General features: G+C 41.1%; 1 protein-coding gene across 1 annotated transcript in view; it reads right to left on the reverse strand.

Moving 5' to 3' along the window:
* Positions 1-1381: 1381 nt before the first annotated feature.
* phactr3b (phosphatase and actin regulator 3b) overlaps positions 1382-24135 on the reverse strand; it is a 42872-nt gene continuing 20118 nt past the window's right edge. The window contains exons 4-13 of the mRNA XM_043251560.1: positions 23962-24102; positions 22844-23065; positions 22573-22768; positions 21674-21864; positions 19729-19882; positions 5347-5402; positions 3722-3783; positions 3271-3411; positions 2433-2509; positions 1382-1936 (exon numbers count right to left, since the gene is read on the reverse strand). Of these exons, the coding sequence (XP_043107495.1) occupies positions 1921-1936; positions 2433-2509; positions 3271-3411; positions 3722-3783; positions 5347-5402; positions 19729-19882; positions 21674-21864; positions 22573-22768; positions 22844-23065; positions 23962-24102 (1256 nt within the window). The 3' untranslated portion in view covers positions 1382-1920. The remainder of the gene's footprint in view (positions 1937-2432; positions 2510-3270; positions 3412-3721; positions 3784-5346; positions 5403-19728; positions 19883-21673; positions 21865-22572; positions 22769-22843; positions 23066-23961; positions 24103-24135) is intronic.

A 24135-nucleotide genomic window follows, 5' to 3' on the forward strand; every position in this document is an offset into this window, starting at 1 on the left:
CTCTGCCTGTGTAAAATATTAAACATATTTTAAATACATAGCTCTTTTTGACTACAGTCTCAAAATAACTTCATACTCACCGGTTGAAGAGTATTAACTCTATAGAAAGAGCCATTATTCCTATTAAAATTAAACCATAAAATTCAATCATAACGATAATACATAACCTAGTATAATACAAACGAATGTGGACTATATGATGCTTTGATCGTTTTGGATCATTCTGTCGTTATTTACTCACCCTCTAATCACCTAAAAGAAGATATTCTGGAGAACGAAAAAATAAAATACTACATCAAAGTCATCCTGCGCTCCTCAGTCACCTTCTTGAAGCTGTCCTTAAATGGCTAGTTATTTCTAATGCTACAATAATGTTTTTGCCGTTTCTTATTGGTTCACACAGACCTCATATAGACATATAAAAAGGGAAAACCGACACATCTAGTTTTCACCACCGCTGTGGTTTCTCACGATGAAAATACTGCCTGAAAGCCTTTATTAATAGCATAGCGTTTCAGCATTTCTTGTTTGCGGTCTTCTTTTCCATTAAGCTCAAAGGGAAACTGTGGCGGTGTTGTAAGGTGATTAGTGTGCTCTCGAGATCATCCGACACCACTGACCTGCTTTCTGCCGGCCCGCTCACAGCAGCTACTCTGTCATGACGGAAAAGCTGCGACTTCTTCAAATTTAACCTTTACGTTCACTCGGCCAAACACGAATCTGTGCTTATCCCCAAAGGAGAATGCAACGAATGCAAAACTAAAGACAGATCCTCCCTCCTTACAGATCTGTGTGTCAATGGAAATAGCGACTTCTAGTGTTTTCTTCAAGGACAGTGAGAACTCCTGAGAGCACAAGTAAGACTACTATATCTAGTATCATGACATGAAAGAAACTGAATCTGCCGTGCGTAAACCTGAATACGAGCACAACCTATTCCTCATCCATCCATCCATCCATTCATCCATCCATTCATCCATTCATCCATCCATCCATCCATTCATCCATCCATCCATTCATCCATCCATTCATCCATCCATCCATCCATCCATTCATTCATTCATTCATTCATCCATCCATTCATCTATCTATCCATCCATCCATCCATTCATTCATCCATCCATCCATCCATCCATCCATCCATCCATCCATCCATCCATTCATTCATTCATTCATTCATCCATCCATTCATCTATCTATCCATCCATCCATCCATTCATTCATCCATCCATCCATTCATCCATCCATCCATCCATCCATCCATTCATTCATTCATTCATTCATTCATTCATCCATCCATTCATCTATCTATCCATCCATCCATCCATCCATTCATCCATCCATCCATCCATCCGTTCAGAAATGAAGACAGACATTGTCATTTGTTAAAAATCCAAAGCTTGTACTGTACAGACAATAAATAGTCCTTGCAAAGGTAAGACATGATTCCCGTTCATCATACTAACATCTATACAGCTGATATGAAACTCAAGTTTTAGTAGGAGCCCAGAAACGCTTGGGGTGTCACTAGAGCACCGACACTGGTGTGGGAAAAAGGTGCGAAAAAATCACATGCTTGACCCCCATTACCCCCCACCCACCCATCAAAAAGGCGACCGCTTAAAACAGTCCATTACAAAAAACGAAAAAGTCAAATGTCTTTTTTTTTCAAACAGTCTTCCACCGTCCCACCAGAGGCCCCTGATAAAGAATAATGGTTCGGTAATCTACAGACTTGCAGCTGGACTGAGTGGAGTATGGAGGGTTTTGGCTTCTTCAGGCTGAAGCTCCAGAGACATAGCCTCCAAGGTTCACTAGCGCCCAAATATCAGGCCCTCCATGGAGCAGCCATGGACAGCCTCCTGAGGTCTTTGACTTCACAGAGATACCGTTAGCATATTCTTCACAGAAGAAACCTTGCTATGGTCGATGGAACCTGCAACGCAAGGGGAGAAGACACCTGTAAGACACCCTAAAAGCCGACTATCATCCATCAAATGTGTATTAATAGAATGTGTGTGTGTGTGTGTGTGTTCCAGACAGAGCTCTGCTCAGCAGGACGATCTAGCACAGAACTGGGACCTTGTTCAGCTATTTGTGTGCACCGAAATGAGGTCTAACGTAAAACAAACGTAAGCTAAATGTGAGCAAGCATTTGTTATACATGTCGGCGAGTGCTTATGTGTGCTTATTCTGCAGATTCGGCACTTTTCGGGACAGTGGAGAAAAGGCTATATTTAGAGCAGCCTCCCGTATTGATCTACTGTATGTGTCCCTCGCCTTGAGCTGTTACACAAGCGGCCGCGCGGGAAGCGATCCATCGCGGATGAGATGACTTTTTGCGGTGAGTTGTTATGCAAACGCGGAACGATATATAGAAACAGGCCATGTATATATGCACAGGTGAATGGATGGGAAACACGCGCGCTGACCTTGTCAGGTGTTTGCTTGACGCATGAACCTCCATTTCGTTGCTCTTGAACTCGTTCAGCTCTTTGCGTATCGCCGCCTGCAAGACCAAAACAACAACGGTGAGGTCCTGATGAACGCCCTCGCAGCAGGTCACTGGAAAGATGATCGCCCGCTTTCTACCTGATGATTTATACATGATCTCCTCTGGTTTTGTTGACTTGTTGACACACAGCGCTCACGATAAGGCACACGCAAACGCAAATCGTCCATTTTTACATCCTCTGGACCTTTCGTGTTCTTTTATTATATTGTAGTGGTCACTGGAGCACAAAAGTCAAAATGATTTTTGTCTCATGCCAAAAATCATCAGGATATGCAAAGTAAAGATCACGTTCCATGGATATATTTTGTACATTTTCTACTGTTATTACACCAAAACTTAATGTTTGATTAGTAATATGACGATTTTTTTCATGCATTTGTTTTGTGTATCTCAAATTAGCCAAATATCGTTCTGTCCTAACAAACCAAACATCAATGGAAAGCTCATTCAGCTCTCAAACGATCATCTCATGATTATAATTATGACCGCTTTTGTGCTCCAGGGCCACATTTAGGATTTTTGCTCACTAAGGCTGTATTTATTTGATCAAAATCAGTCAAGTCGGTAATATTATGACGTTTGAAAATAATGGTTAAAATATGTTAAAATGTCTTTATGCTAGCCTTAATGTCTAATATGCTAGCTATAAAATATTTTTACTGCATCAATGCATTCTATAGCACATTATCGCATCATGATATTTTAGATGAACGAGGCCTGTAGAGGGCATGTGTGAGCATGTTTCTAACGCACACCTTATCTGCAGCAGATAGTCTCGTCCAGGGCTTGTCTGCTCTTCTGTCGTAATCCTGAGCTTTGGCCACTTCCACATAGTCACTGAAACGGATCAGAATCTTTCTGTCCCGCAGCTCGTCGACGGTGGGCCGCTGATTCAGCTGGAAAGATACGGAAAGGAGAGGTTGGGTTGAACAGCTGCATCAAGCAAAGACACGTTTCATTTCTACATTAAAGCAAAACTTTCTTTAGCCCAGACGTTGATAACTGCTTACTCTGATTCAGGTCACCTTGTTATCGTTCACGAATATGTTTATAACTTTGCATTTGCTGCAGTAAACCAATCCAAGAGGTGTGCTGCAATAATCTGAGCACGTTTAAGGGGTCACTTTCGACCTGCTGCTTCATCGTTATGTGAATCAAGGCTCAGATAGCAGTGAATACTGCAGGCCACAAACACGAGACACATACCTTTCTGTTTAGCCTCTGCTTGATTTCCCTTCTCTCCTCTTGCTCCGTCTGGTCATTTCTCTCTGCAAATCCACCCCAAAAAAAATTACAGATGAGAAAAAGCACGCTTTCGTTCAGCAGAGCCGCAGATTAACTTTGAAGTTTTTAATCCAGGGCACTACACGGAGAGCGCTTCTGATTGAAAAATATCTAGTAAGTCGGTTTTCCTCTTAGTTCGAACGTAAAGACGCATACTGCATTCTTAATTATAATAAACCGACGTCCTTATGAACGCCTAGCTCGCGTCAAAATCAGATCTCTTGAACATCTGTGTCCGCAGCTGTCCTGAAGACCCTCGTGCCCCCGCGCATCACACCAGATTACCGCCTTCCTTTAATAGGCTTTATCCCTTCACAGCACAGGATAACATTGTTCTCTTAAATTTCCCTCTGTCAAATACGTGGATTATCTGAATCTGTGCTGCGAAGGGCTTAGCGTGGGAAAATACGGGACGCACGTGTCCGGTCTAGTATGATTAAACTACGGTAAACGCATTTAATGTCGGTTCGGGACTCTCTCCGTGTCTCAGACCTCTGTTGAGTGTCTGGAGCATGTGCATGAAGACAGCTGCTCGGAGTCAGAAGACACAGGTGCCGGGGCCCAAGATAGAGGCCTCGCCTAAATCAACAGACACGTGCTGGAAATGCGCTAGAACTGAAATCCCATTTACGCCAGTGAAGAAAAGCCTAAAAAGTCCACTAATTGTTTAAATGGCGTGGAAGTCGTGCGCAAAGAAGTGCACCCTTAAAACGAAACAGTGAAATCACTCTCGGTTTCACTCAGACTGTGATCATGTGCAGACCTGTGTAATCTCTGCCACTCCGTCTCGCCTCTCAGTCTGTAATCACTGATATTATTGTGTCGAGCTCCAGACGGATTGCGTCTATAATCTCTCTATACTCATTCACGCCTCTCTCAGATTTATCCTTTTTGCCCGTGTGTGTGTGTGCATTGTTTTTGACCTGATCTCCATTATTTATCAAATTTAACTTTTGACTTTAAAAAATAAATAAATAAATAAATAAAATAATAATTAAAAAAATAAATAAAAAAAATAAAATAAAATAAAATAAATAAATATATATATATATATATATATATATATATATATATATATATATATATATATATATATATATATATATATATATATAAAACTTTTGCCATATAAATATACTTAAAACATTTGTGTTGTTGAAAAGTTTTCACAAACAACTTCAAAGAAACACCATGTCACATTTAATTAACTATAATATTTCTAAGTTGCAAAAACTGTGTTTTCTTGCAAAACATACTCCAGTGATCTTCGTTTAAATTACTTAAAATAATAATAAATGGATGAATGTTATATTGGGTGCTGACATTGTGCAAACATAACTGCAGCCTCATTTAGCCTACTTATTAAAACTTTATAACCTCACACTGTTCACTGGACTACGTGGAATATTAGTACTTCAGTATCACACTTACAATAAAAGTTAGTGCATTAAGCTGCCTGAATAAAAACGCGGCAGTTGTCTCTGTTTGTCACCAGGCAGGTGATGGACCAAGAAAGGTCTCTCTGAGCGGACGGGTGCCGTACTCACGTTTGAGGATGTTCCTGCTCTCCAGCTCCTCCACCGCGGGTCTCTGACTCAGTCTCCTGCGGAAAAACACCAAAATCACGTTCTGGACCATCTTTACGCGATCTCCAAAGTGTCCGTGACAGTCTGTGCTCAGCAGCGGGGATCCCGCGGTCCGCGCGTCTTACAGGGAAACCCCGCGTCCCATCGCCGAGGATCAGCACGACTGAAGCACTTCCACATCACCGGGTTTATTACTATTATTATTATCTGTGCTCGAGATTCCCTGATTTGACGGAACGAAGCGAACGGCGCTTGTTCGCGAGAGCGCGGTAGTCGAGCGAAAGCCTCATCGACGGAGGAACGCGCCGGTTCGTATCAAAAAGCAGTAGAAAAGAGTGAAAAAGATAACGCGGAGACGAAGGTGCGCATCTGGTCCTGAGTTCTCTGAAGTGTCCGAGTGCCGTGTGTGATACTGGAGATCCTTTACGCATCATTTATAAAGGGGGCGGCGCGTGCGGCAGAGGTTCCCACGCACCCTCAGTGCGCGCGCAGGACGAATGTGCTGCAGTCAGGGAAAATACAACCTCTGGCGGCTCAGGCTTTAATACGAGTGACACAAAAACATATATTCCACCAAATTAAAACAACTCGTCCACTGTAGGGCGTGGGGGGAAAGCACCTCTCGGTTGTCCGAGGTTCTAAACGACGCGTTGGGCGGGGCGAAGAAATATGTGGATGCGAAATTATGTAATCGTTCAACTTATCCACGCTTTCATTAAAGCCACACGATGCTAAGCGCTTTTCAACAAAATGTCAAGCGTTGAATCGTTAAATATCATGCTTCTTTTCTTTACTTGGGGGAAAAGGTGATATTGGCGTTTACCAAATGAACAGATTCGCTTAAAAATTATATAGAATATGGTATTTTGTCCCATATATGGAAAGGGTGTGCTCGCACAATGAGTCTGTGATGGCATGAAAAAGCAATACAATAATAACATCACATATATAAAGAGAGAGAGACTTGACATGTGTTCAGTGAGACAGGACTGATCTTGTTTTGTCTAACCGTGCTTTAAGATTACAACAGACCTCAAACTCAGTTTTGCAGACCACCTTCCAGACCCCCAGGTGAACCCTACATCGCCCGTATGACGCGCAGCTTCGTATCACTTGCTCACATGACAGTCTTCACCCGCTTTAGAACATGAGGCCATGCATCCCGCAGACAGAAGGCCTAAGGCCGACTCGCACACAGACTGCTGATAAAAAGCACAGTTCCAAACCAGAGAAGGATATTTTCGAATCTCTTCTGATTGGCCCCCGGTCCTGGAAATATCAGCTGTGGGGAGACTGAGCCGAGGCATGTGACGCCGCCGTACTCCGAAGCCTTTAAAAGCACGGAAACAATAGGCTCCCGAAAATACGTATACGGTCGAATTCAATAGGTTTTTCTCTTCCATTCGTTAACTGCGTTCAGCTATAATAGAAAATACAATAAGATTTAATTTGTTATGAATTAAATAACATGAACCGACGATAAGCACTACATCTGTTAAATTATTTATTGGTCTTTATTAAGATTAGTTAATAAAAAAATACAACTACATTGTTAGTCCACGTTAACTCAAGTCCATTAAATGACAATAATTACTTTTGATTTTACTGTTTAATTAGTTAGTGCTGTCAAATGATTAATCATAATTAATCTGATCCAACATAAACATATACAATAAATACAATCACATGCATGGATATATTCAAGAAACATGTTTTTATTTATATATATATATATATATATATATATATATATATATATATATATATATATATATATATATATATATATATATATATTTTTCAGTTGCTCCTTATAGATATAAAAACTTGAATACAAACTATGTATAAAGTTGATGATTTTTTTCCAATTCATTTGAAAACCACTAAAATCCAGCATTTATTTCTGAAATTGTGCTATAAAAAGAAATGCATAGAGCAGCACAGAGGTGTTGGGTTCTCTGTGGTTACCCCGAGGTCTCGCTCCTTCCCGCCCATAACCTCCTCCACTTATGAAACATGAAGATGTGCTATATATTAAGTGAGCCGCCGCTGTGTCAGAGCGATAAGCCGGTTACAGGAGCAGGGCCTGATGGGAGCGTCAGCGAGTGCTTGTGAGTCAGTCTGGATTTCACGGCCTGCCATTGTCCAGCGAGCTGTGCCTTAATGCCTGACCCTCGTCCCGGTCGCCCCGGCGGAGCTTCAGACAGGCGCTGACTGCATGGGTGGCCATTACGGCTCTGACTGACAGCCGAGTGTGTCGAGGACGCCCCGAGGGACAGGGATGTCAGGCGTCGTTACAAAAGTTACATCCGCGCTTAGGAATAGTTTGAGCGTTTATGTAACTTCCAGGGAGCTTCTTCGGGTGTCGTTTGGATTCCTGAGCGCGGACTAAAAATTAGAGAGACGAAGGACCTTAAATCTCGATGTGATATAACACAGAGCCATTTGCAGTGTGTGATAACAAAGTTATTATATTATAATTGTCAAAATGACGTACGAGTTATTAATCTTGTACTAGTCAAAGCATTCAATAGTCTTCAATGATCATTTTTCGCGCATTTCAAATTGAAATATATGCCGCTGTGAAAACCATTTGTTAAGTTTATAAAGCACTATACACGCAGTTATAAATATTATTACAATATATCATTATTTCGGTCTTCGATCTTTCAGAAATCGCTGTAATATGCTGATCTGATGCTCAAGAAACATCAAATTGTTGTGCTGTCTTACTTTTGCAACAATACAGACCGCGTCAAAGCACTGAACAGCATCAAACAGGAGAGCAGAGTGAGAGTAATGCATGAGGACAAGATTACACACTTCATTTATCAGTGCAGTCAAATCGATCATAATCCCCAACTCAGCAAGGAACCCAAAGCCCATCCAGGACAGAGCGGAGAAACCTGGAGAAACTAGAATCAGTTGCTGAGTGGAAGCATCGCCTCCATCTGAACTTCACTGTCTAACTTTGCATTGAACATGGTTTGAAATGATCGTCTAACATTAACAGACGACAAATAGAAAGGTAGCGCAACAGTGCCTACTGTACTATTTAGCAAATATATAAATAAAGGCTTAGACATGAAAGCAATTTTATTCCCGGGCGCGCTTTCAATAATTCATCAGATCTGACCCCAGGTCTGCTCTTTAGAAGAGAGCAACATGTGAGACAAAGAGCTGGCGCCCCTGAGTAACGACGTGAGGTCTGATCTTCAAACGCCTCCACATCTATAGTCACTCTAAAGTGTGATACGGCCTGATCTGGCGCCCGCTGTGTTTCTCCTCTGATGTACTTCAGAAACTCATGACAGCTGTGAGCCGACAAACGCGACTGATTCATTACAAGAAAATAGATTTACCAACCCGCTCGGCACGCCTCAAATGCATTATAAATACCACGAGAAAGCATCTTTTCTTCAAGCTGGGTAAATTGGAGCCGAACAAGATACTAATTGCTTCATGCATTATTTTTGACCCATTCAGCTCTTTCCTTAAAAAGATCGTATCCTCGTGAGGCCCGGACTGGGAATGAGCGCAAATCGATTTGCTGTTGGGTTGAAACAATGTCTGCCGCCGGAGGAACTGTCTATTTGTGGCCCACATAGCAACTCAGCCCTTTCCAGCGATTGATTTTCCAATACTGGGATTTTTTATTGGAACCAGTTTGGTGCTATTTTAGAAGAGTGCTATGCAACAAAACATCAACCATTTAATGCATGCTGTTTTTTACACGTCTGTTTGTTCATCCTCTTTGGAAAACCACTGTATAATGTATTCCCAATGTATACAGGCAAACTAAATAAGATCATTTTCTAGAAAGAATAAAGCAGGACAAAAGATTTCGAAACCATGTGCGTCTGCGTTGAAGATCTGGAATACGTAACTCTGATGCAGTGGAATGTGGGCAGCGTTTAATTGGTTGTGTACCGTATTGTGCCTCTGATGACTTAATTAGCAAGTGTATTCAAATGTAAATATAGCGCTTTCACCGTGGGATGGCAGCATCTAATTCCAGGATCTGGGCTTTTTTTGGAGTTGTAAAAGGCGATGTCACATCCGGCGCCGGCGTCACGCACGTCCCGAATGATATCTAGTAGTTATGAAGTCGCCATGGATCCGAAGCACTGGGCCGTTGCCTGGTTGCGAAGCTGAGCTTAATTTAGCAGAGAGATACGGGCCAGGAACACACAGTCAATGATAATCCTGTAGCCATGCATGGGTAACTGGTCCAAACTGATCAGGAGATGAACGCCCATCGCTACGAAAGGTCATGACTCTGAGTCCTGTGTGACCCAATCACATCTGTATATATATATATATACAGCATATATCTAGAAAATATTTCTGCATTGCATTGCATATTGGCTTTTACTTATTCTCCGTTTACATTGTGTACAGCGCTTGGAGGAGCTGCTTTTAAAGGGGCTGCATCTGATGATAATAAAACAGGTGAAAAAAAATCCCACAGGCTAACAATATCTAGTGCAGATAGCAGAATGCCACTTGGGAGTTTCTCGTCTGACTTCACTCAGTAAAGCAACCGCTTAGCAACTACCCAAATCTCCCTAGCAACCCACAAGCATTGTGCCAGTGCAATCGGTAGAGTCAAGCTGCCTTTCATAAAATGTCAAAATTATCTTCAATCCCCTGTCCCCTGTCAAACACGCAATTTCCTTCAAAACTGTCATTCAGGGCTACCGTGAACTGCTTGTGCTGAACGCTCTGTGTCTGCCTTGAAGGAAGAAATTGTGTCTTGAATTGCAGGTTGTACTGTACGGAGGATTCCGGAGGGACCACGGCTATTATATTTTAGCGGCCAGAAGAAAGACTCCCCTACATTGCCACCAGAACAAAAAACACATCCAGCCGCTATTGAGTGGCCACTGTTGCCTAGCAACTGCAGCTGCCATTGAGAGCTGTGGAGAGGGTAATGAGCCCAGCGTGCATCGAGCTGAGTCTGAGTCGTGAGTCGTGATGTGGGCTATAAATTGTTGCTTCTATAAATAGCAACCAACTGGATTTCTACATCGGGGGTTTTCTGGAAGAAGGAACTATTCCAGGCTATATATTCCCCAGCTTTGTGTGCTACAGCATGACATCCATGTGATGGGGGTCTATTTATATTTATCGCATGCCAATTTTATTTTCTTCTCAAGGCACTGCGAGCTTCAGAATTGAACACACAACATTTCTCAAAACGCTATGCACTAAAAACACTGCAAGTTAAAAAAATGACATCTGTTTCAGTCTCTTTTATGTATAATTATTCAATGATTCCAATAAAAAACGTGCATGAAATATTTATGTGATTTCATTATGCAAGAAGAAAGCGTGTATGTGAGAGATTGAGACTAGCGTATTATACAGGTCTTTCTGAAGATTCATCTGCTAGTGAATTCTATAGTGCTTGAATAAACTTCTTTCTCTTCCTGCTTTTGCACAAAGACAAAAAGTATTTTGGACTATTAATTGGATATTTCACAAGACTACTGAATTAAAATTTTCACTTGAAAATAAACATTTGCAGAAATGATGTTCTCCTCAGGCCATCTGAAATGAGTTTCTCAATGGGAACAGAATGGGAAGATCTCTTCTGATGGGTGCCGTCGGAATGAAATACAAACATCACAATAATCCACACCCATCAGGTAACATCTTAAGGAACAAATCCATCTGCTTTCCACAAAAATATGATGCAGCTTTTTCACAAACAAGAAATATGTTCAAATCAAGCACTTGTTAAAAGAAAATGGACCTTAATCCCATTAACTCCCATCAAGATATTGAGATCCATATCCAAGTTTTAGAGTTTTTGGGTGAACTGTTCTTTTGAAATGTTCTATACGTCAATCAAGAAGTGGTTCTTCGGTGAACCCAAAGAGCGCATTCTGTTTTAATGTGATTTTAACAATGCCAGACTGTAAAAATCCCAGCATCCATCAATCACGGGCTTTTTCACAGATCTGTTCTATTTCCATAACCGTGGTATCAACAGAACGGAGCGCTGACAATCAAAGCTGGTGCCCTGCCGGACGTCTAAGCGTAAACCTGGCTGTGGTTTAGTGGAGCATCTGCGAGTGGGCGTCTTGTTATTCTAGCACAGAGCCGTCGCCATCAAACGAACATGCAGCTCCGCACGTTAAACAGCCAGCTGTCATATTCTCCCGTCTCCATCACGAGCTGCGCTCCGCTCTCGTAAACGCCAAGGACTGCGAGCGTGTCCATGCATAATTCATCAGCTCGCCCGACTATATTTAGCCACAGCACGGGTCCTTTGGGCATCTCTGTCGGAGAAGGACTATTGATAGTAAGGTCATCCCAGGAGGGGCTCGAGGATCTGCCGTGGTGGTAAGATCGTTACGGCAAGCCAAGGTCGATGGGGAACAGTGGGTCACTATGACAGGGCAGGACTGGAAAAGTGGCAGCACGGCGGGCCGAATGCAATCTCTTCCCTCCTTGAGGTAGCAACAGTGACGTAGAGGATTGATCGGGAGTCCCGCTGCGGGTTTTCGGAGCCACTGACAATGCAGCAGTCTAAAAATAGCACCAGAGAGGGATCCCCCTTCCCGGCCGTGCAGCCCACTGCAGTCTGGCACAGTTCGAACGCCGATGTGCCCAAAACCGTGTTACACAAGAGCACGTCCTGAAAGAAGTTACACAACAAGGACGGTGTCGATTGATTCCAACGACCGGATAGAGGTTCATTTCCTGACCGGGGTACAGCAAAATCCGTTGCATAACATAACAACAAAGCGCGCTGTAGTACTACTCCTAGCTTTAATAATAGACTATGTGTGCGCTATTTAAGCAGCAATGCGAGTGTCAGAAAGTCTAGCCACCATTAGCTCTCTTTGTGTTTTTCATGATTCGCATAAATTCTCGTTTCGAGAGATGTCCTGCCAAAGATTACTGGGAACTATCAGTGCAGCAACGCCACATAAATCAACATTTAAAAAGCAGCATCGCTGATAAAAAAAAGAATGCGACAGAAAAAAATTGAGCAAAAACTGAAGTAGTATATTTTGCTAAATATTTAGTATTTTTTTGTTGTGCGTTTGTCTATTTTATTATTGTTATTATTTAAGTTATTTAGTACTATTCTGTAACTAGCTGAAAAAAGAAGCGCAGTTTTAAAATACCTTTTTTTTACGTATTTATATATGCAATTAGTTCTATTCCTGGACTATTCCTGATTGGTCAGCAGCTGTGATTTATTCACGATACTGCACTGCTTCACCCTTAGCAACCACCCTTAGCAACAACCAATAAAACAGCATAACACCAATTATGTATTCCGGCTAAATTAAAAGTCTGTTATTTATTTTCATGAAGTATAAGTGAGCACTGTTGGTGTTATGCTGCATATTTCATCTTTCTTTGTAAGATCACATCCTTTTCCGTAATCTCCACGCTATTCTCGATGATTAGGGACTATTTTTTAGTCCTGCATTTAACGAACTTGCTTCAAGAAAGTAACATTTCAAAAGTAAAGTAGCATTCGAACTTGATTCTCGAAACATTTCAACTTTATTCTCGTAATTTCGACTTTATTCTCATTACTGTATTTTTTACTCGTATTCTATTCTTTATTATTTCATAATAATACTGACACATTTGCCCACAAAGAATTTTCAATTAGTTATTACACAAATGATAAAAATATATATTTAATAAAATAAAAATGATGTATTTATTAATTAATTAATTGAAATTATTTTGTCTCAAATGCATGGATTTGAGAAGTAAAAATGTTAAAGTACTTTTGAATGAATCAGCATAAATACTGTATTTTTACTGTATTGTTAAAACGATGTTGTTTTGAAAGTACAAATATAAGCCACCTTATCATTTGCTGTGAAAAACAATAAAAGGACACGAAGAAGTCCCTGCACGGTTCTTTTTGTTGGCGGTTCCAGTAGGATGAGCGTTCAAGCACTGTCTGTGATTTATGACAGACCCTGATTCATCACACGGCTTTCTTTTTTAACTTCAGTATACTCGTGGCAGTTAACACTGTAAATGGCGGTTTTACTGTAACATTGTGCTTGGATATTGTTAATCAAGCTGTATAATTTCATGGAGCAGATGGTGCTAATGCGTTTCCAACATAACCAAAGATTGATTGACAGTTCTTGTCTTTTTTTTTTCCCAGCGTGCTGGATGCAAAGATAGGTCAATATATGAACTGCCATTTGGTACAGCAGCAAAGAAATGAAAATGGAAAGCCGTTGTTTCGCCTTCCACCGAGAGAGCAATGCCAGACTTTCTTCATCAGATTTGCCACAGTCTCCAAACTCAGAGATCGCAAACTGAATCAAACGGTCGATACTTCAATTAGATCCCGTTAAGACTTCTGAGCTTCACGGCAATAAAAGCCCAGAACAAATCGGTCAGAGCACGTTTGGCTCCTGCTGAAAACGAGGGCATCGGATGTCTGTTGACCAGTCGTTCTTGCGGGAGATGATTTCCCAGGACTGAACAAAGCAGACGATGTGTATGGTCCACAGAGGTCCCCTGCGGTCGCTGCGTCAGGGGGAGCCGGCACCTGTGTTTACCCAGCGCTCTCGCAGGGCTCCGGTTACACGGGCCGCTCGGGGGCCTCCGCTGTGGGCTTTCTGCTTCTCAGTCCCGCTCACGGGGCGCGAGAGCCGTTCACATGCTTTCATTACACACTGCTTTCTTATATTTCCTCCCGTAACACCCCGAGAGCAATTCAATACCGTCATAAAGTTCTCTTCATAACTACTCATCCGAGCATCTCCTTTCATTTCTGTATGAAAAACATTGATCCAGCTTCAGGGGGGGTTCACCGGCTACATAAAACAAGGATCCCCAAACAGATTCATACGTCGTCATTTGATTAAAAGCAAAACAATGAATAACCAAAATCACTAATTGCTGTATTTAACTTCACCACAGACTCCTGGTGGATCCAGCATGGGTATATATCTGTTTCACTATGATTCACTATGATTCACTATTACTGCTGTTCATACTTACAGTGTTAGCCATTGCATTTATATACTTTATATTCTATATAATTATATTTAAAATACAAATATAGCTATTTTTTATTAAATATATGTGTATTCATGTATACATAAAAATGTACACACTATACTCACGTTTTATGCAAATAAATCACTTTTTGTACAATTTTGAATGTGATTAATTATTTGACAGCAATATATATATATATATATATATATATATATATATATATATATATATATATATATATATATATATATATATATACATACGAGAGAGAGAGAGAGAGAGAGAGAGTGATTAAATATATATATATCATCTGTTCCAGAGCTAAATCTCTAACATTAATTCAATGCTATAAGTATTATTATTATTAAGCCTGTTTGTATCAGTCTAAATATATATATATATATATATATATATATATATATATATATATATATATATATATATATATATATATATATATATATATAAACTTTATGGCTTTTTACTGATAAATTTTACCATAAACAAAAGCTGACATCACACCACGCCCTTCATGTGCTGATTGAACACAGAGATGAAGTCCAGGGCTTCTGACACACACGTCAATATACGAAATCCTAAACGCGACACGATCTGACCCGGGATCCATTTCTCTTAACCACTTAGCGGAGTTCATCCTCAGCTGTGTCCAGGATCGATCTGAAAGCGGTCGGTTGCGTAAGCGGAGGCCTTACATAAGCTGTTTGTGTGTGGCCCGTCTCAGACTCCAGAGGGGTTCCCTGTATACTTACACCTGAAACAACATGACACAGCGTAACCCTCCAGATTACCACAACAGAGGGCCTCAGAAATGGACTGAAGATTATAAACGGCCGTTGAAATGTTTCGAAATCCTTGTCAATGTCCACGTCATTGATATCCCAGAACATCTTCTGATCTCAGATTGTGTTTCTAATAGCCTTAGTGCCTAAAAAAGAGCAACATCCTTCTTATTACCAACAATCACGTTTAATTAGTACATGCTAATTACACACCACTGAGGTTCAGTAGACTAGAGTAGCTTAAAGACGTTAAGAATTGTATTAGAAAACATGTATTTGACATCATTAATCTGACGCGTCAGCTAATGGAGTTTGGGGCAGTACTGCCTACACCAACAAGTGATTATTTTCATAATTTATTAGTCCAGAGATTACTAGTCACCTTTATTATACAGTATTACATATAAAAGAGTGTGTAGTTATGCAAAAATCAGCTAAAATCACTGATTTAGTGATGTCATCATCCAGTTCAGTTCAGCTTAGAAACGAGTTGACCATATCACTGGAAGGTCTCCAAGACAGAGAGATTAATCCAGTAACGTCAGCTATTTCACAGATTAATCAGCAGGCTTTGATCGATTAGTCAGCTTTTGCGATTCGTTCAAATACTGCATATTCTATATATATATACATGTTTTATAACAAGAAATAAAAGTTGCAATTGTAATTTCAAGCTTAACATCATGCAAAGCAATCTGTTGGAGGAAGTGTTACATAAATGTGCCGTGACTGGAGTGCAGAGTCTGTTTCTATGAGCCGGTGTTTTCCTAACTACTGTATTCTCAGCGCTGTCGTGTTTATTTTGTGTTTATTTCGTTATTGTGAAGAAAGAGCACGCCTTATATTTACATCTAAATGTCGCTTTTAAAGCACTGCTTGCATATACCAATCTTCTTTTTTATCCCTAACCAAACAACAAAATATAGCTTGGCTGTGATTATTTGGGCCTTCACACACGACAGGAGTTTGTGTAGTTTTGAAGAAACGTACCCACACTCTACTGGTTTGGTTGTGTTTGCCTCAAAAGCATCTCACCGTGTCACACTGGTCAAACTGTGTTATTGCAGGCCTTTAAATTAGGTCATATGAGGTCACATGTTCACTATTTACTGCTGTGTGTACACTCGGATGGGTTAAATACAAAGCACATGGGTTAGCATGGATTAGCATTGCTACAGACCACTTCATTTGATTTTTTTACATTGAACACTTCAAAAATGTTGATTATTCATTTCAACCCTAGCTCGTACTTGCCTAAACTACGTAGCGGTAATCACTTGACTTAAGCTACGAAAGCTCAAACCACACAACATTACATTTCAAAGTATCATCTTCATCCAGATTCTGTAATATATTTCTTCAGAAATTCAACAAATTTCAAATCAATGAGCATTATATTCACAGTAGAACACATACTGGATGTTAAACTGAACGCTGATAATATGCTGGAAGGTCTCCCTGCTCTTTAGCTCGGTGGACTTTAGTTAGCATCTGCAGATATCACGGTGGATTGTGTTTACTGACAGTGGTTTCTGGAAGTATTCCTGAGCCCATTTAGTAACGTCAATGACAGAATCGTGATGCAGTATCGTCTGATGGCCCAAAAACCACGGAGCCTGTCCTCCAACAAAAACTGACCCCACTGGTTGTTTGTGCAAGCACCTTATCACGACCTGTTTTTAGGTTTTAAAGTTAAGCGCCCTCTAGAGGACATCTCTTGCATCTGTTGTCCTGACATGACTTATGACTGTCATTACCGTGTCATTATCATTTATTTAAAAGCAACGTGTGGACTTTTCACACCGATCTCACGGCAATCCGTACATATTTCATATTTCACACCTGAACTACTCCTTCCCGAACTAATGCAAAATCATGATTTATATTGCATATACATCTTAGGTAAAATGCCCATTCTCTGGGATTGAACCCATGATCGCATGAACACATATCATCGTTTAATGCAATGCACTACTAACTAAGCCACACCAAACCCACATAACAACACAGATAAAAGAGAATGAAACATTGATATGAAAATGATGGGTCGTATTTCAGGGATTTGGACGAACAACCTATAAGGGTGTATTAGTTGGAGGACAGGTTGAAACCACAAACAGGTCAAAAAGGTCTTCAGTCTTGTCCCTTACACACAGAGAATTTGTGATGAGGTTATGCACTGTAGATGGTGAGATTTGCAAAGCTTTTGCAATTTGACTTTGAGAATGTTGTTTCTGAAGCATGTCACAATCTTTTTACGTGCTCTTTCACAGATTGGAGAGCCTCTGCTCATGCTTACTTCTGAGACTCTCTCTGTAAGACATCCCTTTTATAACTAATCATGTTACAGACCAGATGTCAGTTAACTTAATTAGTCGCTAGATGTTCTCCCAGCTGAACCCTTAAAAAAACATCAACAATAAAAAATTCTGGCATTCCTTTTGAGACCCGCAGCAGGCATCAAATTTGTGTAAATTGTTGAATAAAAGTGTCAAATTTCTCAGTTTTTAACATTTGTTACGTTCTCTGTGTTATATTGTGAATAATATTGGCTCATAAGATTGTGAAAGTCTTTTAGTTTTCATTTTATATATAAAAAAATCCAACATTTCTGGAATTCAAGTTGTAGAGTTCTACGAAACCTCTCACACAAATTTAGCAATATATTGTTTTACAAACCAGTTGCTGGGTTTGTCCATATTTTAGCCAGTACTGACTAGTACTGGTATTTAACCCAGCGTTTTTAAGAGAGTGGTTAGAAAAGATCTGTCCAGCTTTAGTAAAGGAAGCAGTTGATTAGTAGAAGCATCCTTTAGACCTCCTCTTACTTCAGCAACTCTCCAGTTATTTACAGCCATTGGGATTACACACAACGTTCTCATTAATACTTTATTAGCTCACTTATAATTACAGCAGAGGAGGAGAAATACACTGGAACCGAGAGGACACTGGCAGAAATTGCAGTTTATTACCCAGACACTGAGGAGGCATAACCAGTTAATGACTTGACCAACTTAAGCAAGAAGCATAAATGATAAATGAGCCCGTCTCATGAGGACGCCTAAGGGTGGTCTCCAAGAAACTAAATTCAAAGCGAGAATAAAAATACCACTAAGACCGAGCAGGCTTGCAAAGACTGTTGATTGTTTTTTCTCTGAATGAAATGGCTTTCAAATCACTTACGGTAAGCAGATGTCCTGTTTTGCATGGGAAGGTCCTGTATTTCCCAGCAAACAGAGGACATCTGGCCGCTCTAAAAGCTAGCTTAAAGTTTTCTGGAGAGCCAGACAAAAAGAGGTTTATCTGACTATTGCTCTGCAAATCTGTGACGCCCTTAAATATCTAAACCGTTTCTGAAATACCCACCTCACTGTCTGCTCTTTCTACTGATTCATTTGAACAAATCGTTTTTTCACCGCACCAGAATATCCATAAAACCTACAAGGAACACACTGGAACAATTTCAGACGTTGGTTGGTTCAGAAAATCCAAAAACTACCATCAGACGCCACCTACATAAATACATTGGTTTACTATAAAAAAGCTTTCGCTATCCTCAACCAACAAACGCATGCAGTTTGCCGAACTCTTAGTTGAACTGTTTAGTGAAATCTTTAGCCAAAACTGTTTTCTGGAAACACAACTAGGAAGAGATTTGGCACAGACAGAAGTTCTGACAGCTAAATGTTTCCTGTAAAGTATACTGATAGATGTGTGGTGTGTTTTCCATTCAAAGGTCTCCAGACAGCATGTTAGGAGACATGATACCATAAACTACCAGTACACGCCAACACAGCTGACCGACTATCAGGAAGCCGTGGTTGAACCTTCTAGAAGAATGATCCAAAGTCCTCCTCAAACTCAAAATGAACACAAAAGCACTTCAGTTTTTGTCAAGCTGACTCAAATATGACAGAAAAGAAAGGGTGGAGATACCAGCGTGTGATCATTTACTTGTGTTTCACAGAAATGTTATATCTCCCCCTGCTGGCTGACATGCAGATAATATGTGCTGTAGATACTGCATGGACATTAAACTGATGGCTAAACAACACAAATCACTGATATCCTGTGGTGCAACATATTTTTTTCAGTGATATCCATTTTTGTTGTTTCGTGAATGCGTGAAGTACAGTTACGCAATACTGTCTTGAAAAGTATGTTTTCTCAATTGTTTTCAATGCACGAGTCATTCAGACCATCTTTAATACTAGCAATACTCAGAAATCTGATCGCAGACAGAAGGGAAAACTCTAAAAGCAAATAATGACATGCAATAATGCAGGATAGGAAAATGTTTTGACATGATCCTTCAAAAATGTTTCTAAGATGCTGATTTGCAGCTCAAGAAACTGCATTTGATTATGAACAATATTGAATAAAGACAATATTCTCTGTGAGCGTGAATAGAAATTTTGGGAGAACCTTTCAATATAAGCATCCTTGTTGAATAAAAGTACTCTAAAATCCAGACTTTTGATCGGTAGTGTGTGTTAAACCTTCATAGCATCAGTAGGTCAGGACATGGACTAAGACTCACTTGGCCAGCTTCATTTCGATCTGCTGCCGGATCTCCTGGCGTTCCTGATCACTGCGCACAGGGAAGATGTTCCTGTCCTCCAGCTCCTGTTTGCTGGGTCTGTTCCGCAGCTTTACTGCCAGAAGCTCCTTCCTCATTCGTCGTGGAAGTGTACCTGCACAGAACCAAACACGTCTTCATATAATCATTTCCGAATGAACCAAAAGAGTCATGATACAAGGGTTGGTTTCATTATAGCAAACAGGTTTCATGACATTCATTCATTCTTATCGGTTTGACTGTCAGAATTGTTCATCATTTCAACTATAACCGGTAAGTTTTCTCCAAATACTAGTAGGCTACACATGAATGGAGGAATCAGCAGCGTCAGTGAAGAGCTGTTGGGTTTCATTCAGTCTTGTTTTTGCATGTTCTCTCTCTCTCTCTCTCTCTGTCTCTCTCTCTCTCTGTCTCTCTCTCTCTGTCTCTCTCTCTCTCTCTCTCTCTCTCTCTCTCTCTCTCTCTCTCTCTCTCTCTCTCTCTCTCTCTCTCTCTCTCTCTCTCTCTCTCTCTCTCTGTCTCTCTCTCTCTGTCTCTCCCCTCTCTCTGTCTCTCTCTCTCTCTCTCTCTCTCTCTCTCTCTCTCTCTCTCTCTCTCTCTCTCTCTCTCTCTCTCTCTCTCTCTCTCTCTCTCTCTCTCTCTCTCTCTCTCTCTCTCTCTCTCTCTCTCTCTCTCTCTCTCTCTCTCTCTCTCTCTCTCTCTCTCTCTCTGTCTCTCTCTCTCTCTGTCTCTCTCTCTCTCTCTTTCTCTTTCTCTCTCTCTCTCTCTCTCTCTCTCTCTCTCTCTCTCTCTCTCTCTCTCTCTCTCTCTCTCTCTCTCTCTCTCTCTCTCTCTCTCTCTCTCTCTCTCTCTCTCTCTCTCTCTCTCTCTCTCTGTCTCTCTCTCTGTCTCTCTCTCTCTCTCTCTCTCTCTCTCTCTCTCTCTCTCTCTCTCTCTCTCTCTCTCTCTCTCTCTCTCTCTCTCTCTCTCTCTCTCTCTCTCTCTCTCTCTCTCTCTCTCTCTCTCTCTCTCTCTCTCTCTCTCTCTCTCTCTCTCTCTCTCTCTCTCTCTCTCTCTCTCTCTCTCTCTCTCTCTCTCTCTCTCTCTCTCTCTCTCTCTCTCTCTCTCTCTCTCTCTCTCTCTCTCTCTCTCTCTCTCTCTCTCTCTCTCTCTCTCTCTCTCTCTCTCTCTCTCTCTCTCTCTCTCTCTCTCTCTCTCTCTCTCTCTCTCTCTCTCTCTCTCTCTCTCTCTCTCTCTCTCTCTCTCTCTCTCTCTCTCTCTCTCTCTCTCTCTCTCTCTCTCTCTCTCTCTCTCTCTCTCTCTCTCTCTCTGTCTCTCTCTCTCTCTCTCTCTCTCTCTGTCTCTCTCTCTGTCTCTCTCTCTCTCTCTCTCTCTCTCTCTCTCTCTCTCTCTCTCTCTCTCTCTCTCTCTCTCTCTCTCTCTCTCTCTCTCTCTCTCTCTCTCTCTCTCTCTCTCTCTCTCTCTCTCTCTCTCTCTCTCTCTCTCTCTCTCTCTCTCTCTCTCTCTCTCTCTCTCTCTCTCTCTCTCTCTCTCTCTCTCTCTCTCTCTCTCTCTCTCTCTCTCTCTCTCTCTCTCTCTCTCTGTCTCTCTCTCTCTCTGGCCCACATGTAATGACAGCAGACTGTGTTAGAAGTGGGACACCAGATGTTGCTGACAAATCAAGTCTGGAAGAAGAAAAGCCTCTTCATTTCGGGCATGAGGAGCATTCTGAATGCAACAAAATGCATGAGCATTTCAACCTTTTTAACAGGTACTCGGAGACCAATTTGCAAAAAATTAAGAACACCTTGCTTAATAAATATCACAGCCACTGAATCTGGGTCGGCGGCATGTTATTGAAGTAAGTGCGTAAATAACGCCAAAATACACTGATCCCAAATCTCAGTTTGAAGTGTAAGAAACAGACCGGAGATGACGGACTCGTTCCAGCTGTCCTGGTCGCTGTAGTATTCGTCCAGACGCATGTTCTCCTTGTTCTCTTCCGCCTCCTTCTTGTTCTGCACCTCTTCGCTCGGCTCATTCTCAGTGCTGGCGGTGCGGGACAGACGGCCGTCCGAGCGCCGCCTGGGAGAGCTACGGATCTCCTTACCGTGGAAACTATGAAAAAGAATAGATGTGCATGATAAAAAAACGATTGAAAATTAATTTTAAAAATTCATTACTAAATTTAACAGTTAAACGTACCCTGTCACATGCATAAATTATATTTTTAAAAAATGTGGGATAATTTTTAGTGCACTGTACTGTTTGAGGTGAGAAACTTTTGCTGATGTTCAGCAAAATATTTTATTTGATCAAAGGTGACTACAGATTATCATTTCTATTTCAAATAAACGCTGTTTCAATTCATCAAAGAATTCTAACTAATTCTAACTAATCACGATTTCCACAAAAAACATTTGATAATAAACTCCTTGAGCTGCGAATCAGCATCTTAGAGAATGATTTCCGAAAAATCAGCTTTGATTACAGAAATAAATTACGGTTTAAAATATATTCAAGAGAAACAGCTTTTTTAAACCGTAGTAATATCTCTTTTGCTTCCAGCGAGACATCTTTCACAAACATTAAACACATTCCTGGCCCCAAATCTTTAAATGGTACAGATACAAATATAATAGAAGTGGTTTAAATCATTGTTTCTCGACGGTGACTTTGCTTTATATCGAGAGCGGACACAATAAAAGTAAAACCGCTTGCAATGAATTAGCGTTGAGATCTTCACATAAAAAATAGTTACTTTATTTTTGGTCGCATAAACGCGGTCCTGCTGAGATTTATTTTGAAGGATTGCTGATCCCTCACCTGTCCTGCCGGTGTTTGGAGGCCAGAGCGCGATGCAGTTCCTCGATGATACAGCTAGGGGGCAGCTGAGGGTGCATCAGGCCTAAGTGAGGGGAGCCCGTGGGGGTCGAGATGCGGCCCCGCAGGGCGTCTTTGGGCAGGGTGAAGTTCCTGGGCAGCGTGGCCGGAGCGGGCCGGCTCGGGTTCGAGTGGGTGCCTGACGGAGAAGAGTAAGGAGTAAACAAAAGAGCACAAATCTAGAAAACTGTTGTGCGTGCGTTATGATACGGACTGTCGAGGCTGCCCAGTCTGGTGAGCAGCTTCACAGGAAGTCTGGCCGGAGGAGTGTGGATTTCTCTGAGCGCCGCCTCCTCTTTTTTCTGCTCATGACACTCGGGGGCCTCCGGGGGCCCCGCGCTGGCCCCTCTGCTCGCGGCGTCGACGCAGGGCTTCTCCTCGTCCTCACTTTGTTCGAGTTCCCCTTCTGTGTCTATCGTCTCTGTGGCGTCTCGCGCTGGGAAGAGATCGGGTCAGAAAAGAGCGTTCTGTAATCTCTGCCGCCACCTAGTGCTGTTCAAATGCATTTTTAAACACTAAGTATACTTCAAATCGATTAAAAGATTTGCTGAAATAAGACTAATTCTAATGAAGCTTTACTTGGAATACCGCTTGGGCACATTTCTTTATATTGAGCCTAAAATGTGTTTGAATGTCACTGATCTTTGAATAATAATAATAGTCTGTAATTCCAACACATTTCAAGTGTATTTGAAGTAAAAATTCAATCAGACGTGCTTTAACTGGTCTACTTTTTCTTTTATGTCATAAATTATTAGCATATTAGTAAAGATAAAGTGTCGTGAAGATATTTTGTAAATTTTCTACCGTAAATATTTCAAAACTTAATGTTTGATTAGTAATATGCATTGCTAAGAACTTCATTTGGACAACTTTAAAAGCAATTTTCTCTTTTTTCATCCTCAGATTCTAGATTTTTGTATTAGTTTTATATCAATTATACTGTTTTTCAAATGCATTCTAGCAATACATACATGTCGGTTTTTATAAAATCTTTCAAAAAGACAAAGCAAACGCTGGCCTAAGTTGCACATACATCAATTCTAACATACGTTACACTTAAATGTTTCTATCCATTTCTAAATATAAAACTGTTTATGCGCTCATTTTTTCGCTGTCAGTATCAAGAATCACTGAAACCTGTTTTGCTTCGCTAATGCGTCATATTCCTAAAACAGAATAAATAAGTAAAGTACAAAATCGTACGGAAATTGTTTTTGTCCATTAATGTGAGTCTGCAGTGCATTGTGGGACGTCTACTACTTTCAAATAATCACAAAGAAGTTAAACTTGAAGTGTGTCCTGGTGTCAGCCACTTTCGCGGATGCTGACCTGCAGACAGATTGTCCTCGTCTGACCCCAGGTCCTCGGTGTTGCTGGCCAGCGGTGCCATGGGCTCGTCTTCACACTCGTCTCCGTCGGACTCGTCCAGCGCGGGATCTCCGGCCTCGTCTGGACCCACGCCACACGCCTCTGCAAGCATGGGAAGAACGGCGGTCATCACGA

Source organism: Puntigrus tetrazona, chromosome 11, assembly GCF_018831695.1.
Source record: "Puntigrus tetrazona isolate hp1 chromosome 11, ASM1883169v1, whole genome shotgun sequence".
Lineage (NCBI taxonomy): Eukaryota > Metazoa > Chordata > Actinopteri > Cypriniformes > Cyprinidae > Puntigrus > Puntigrus tetrazona.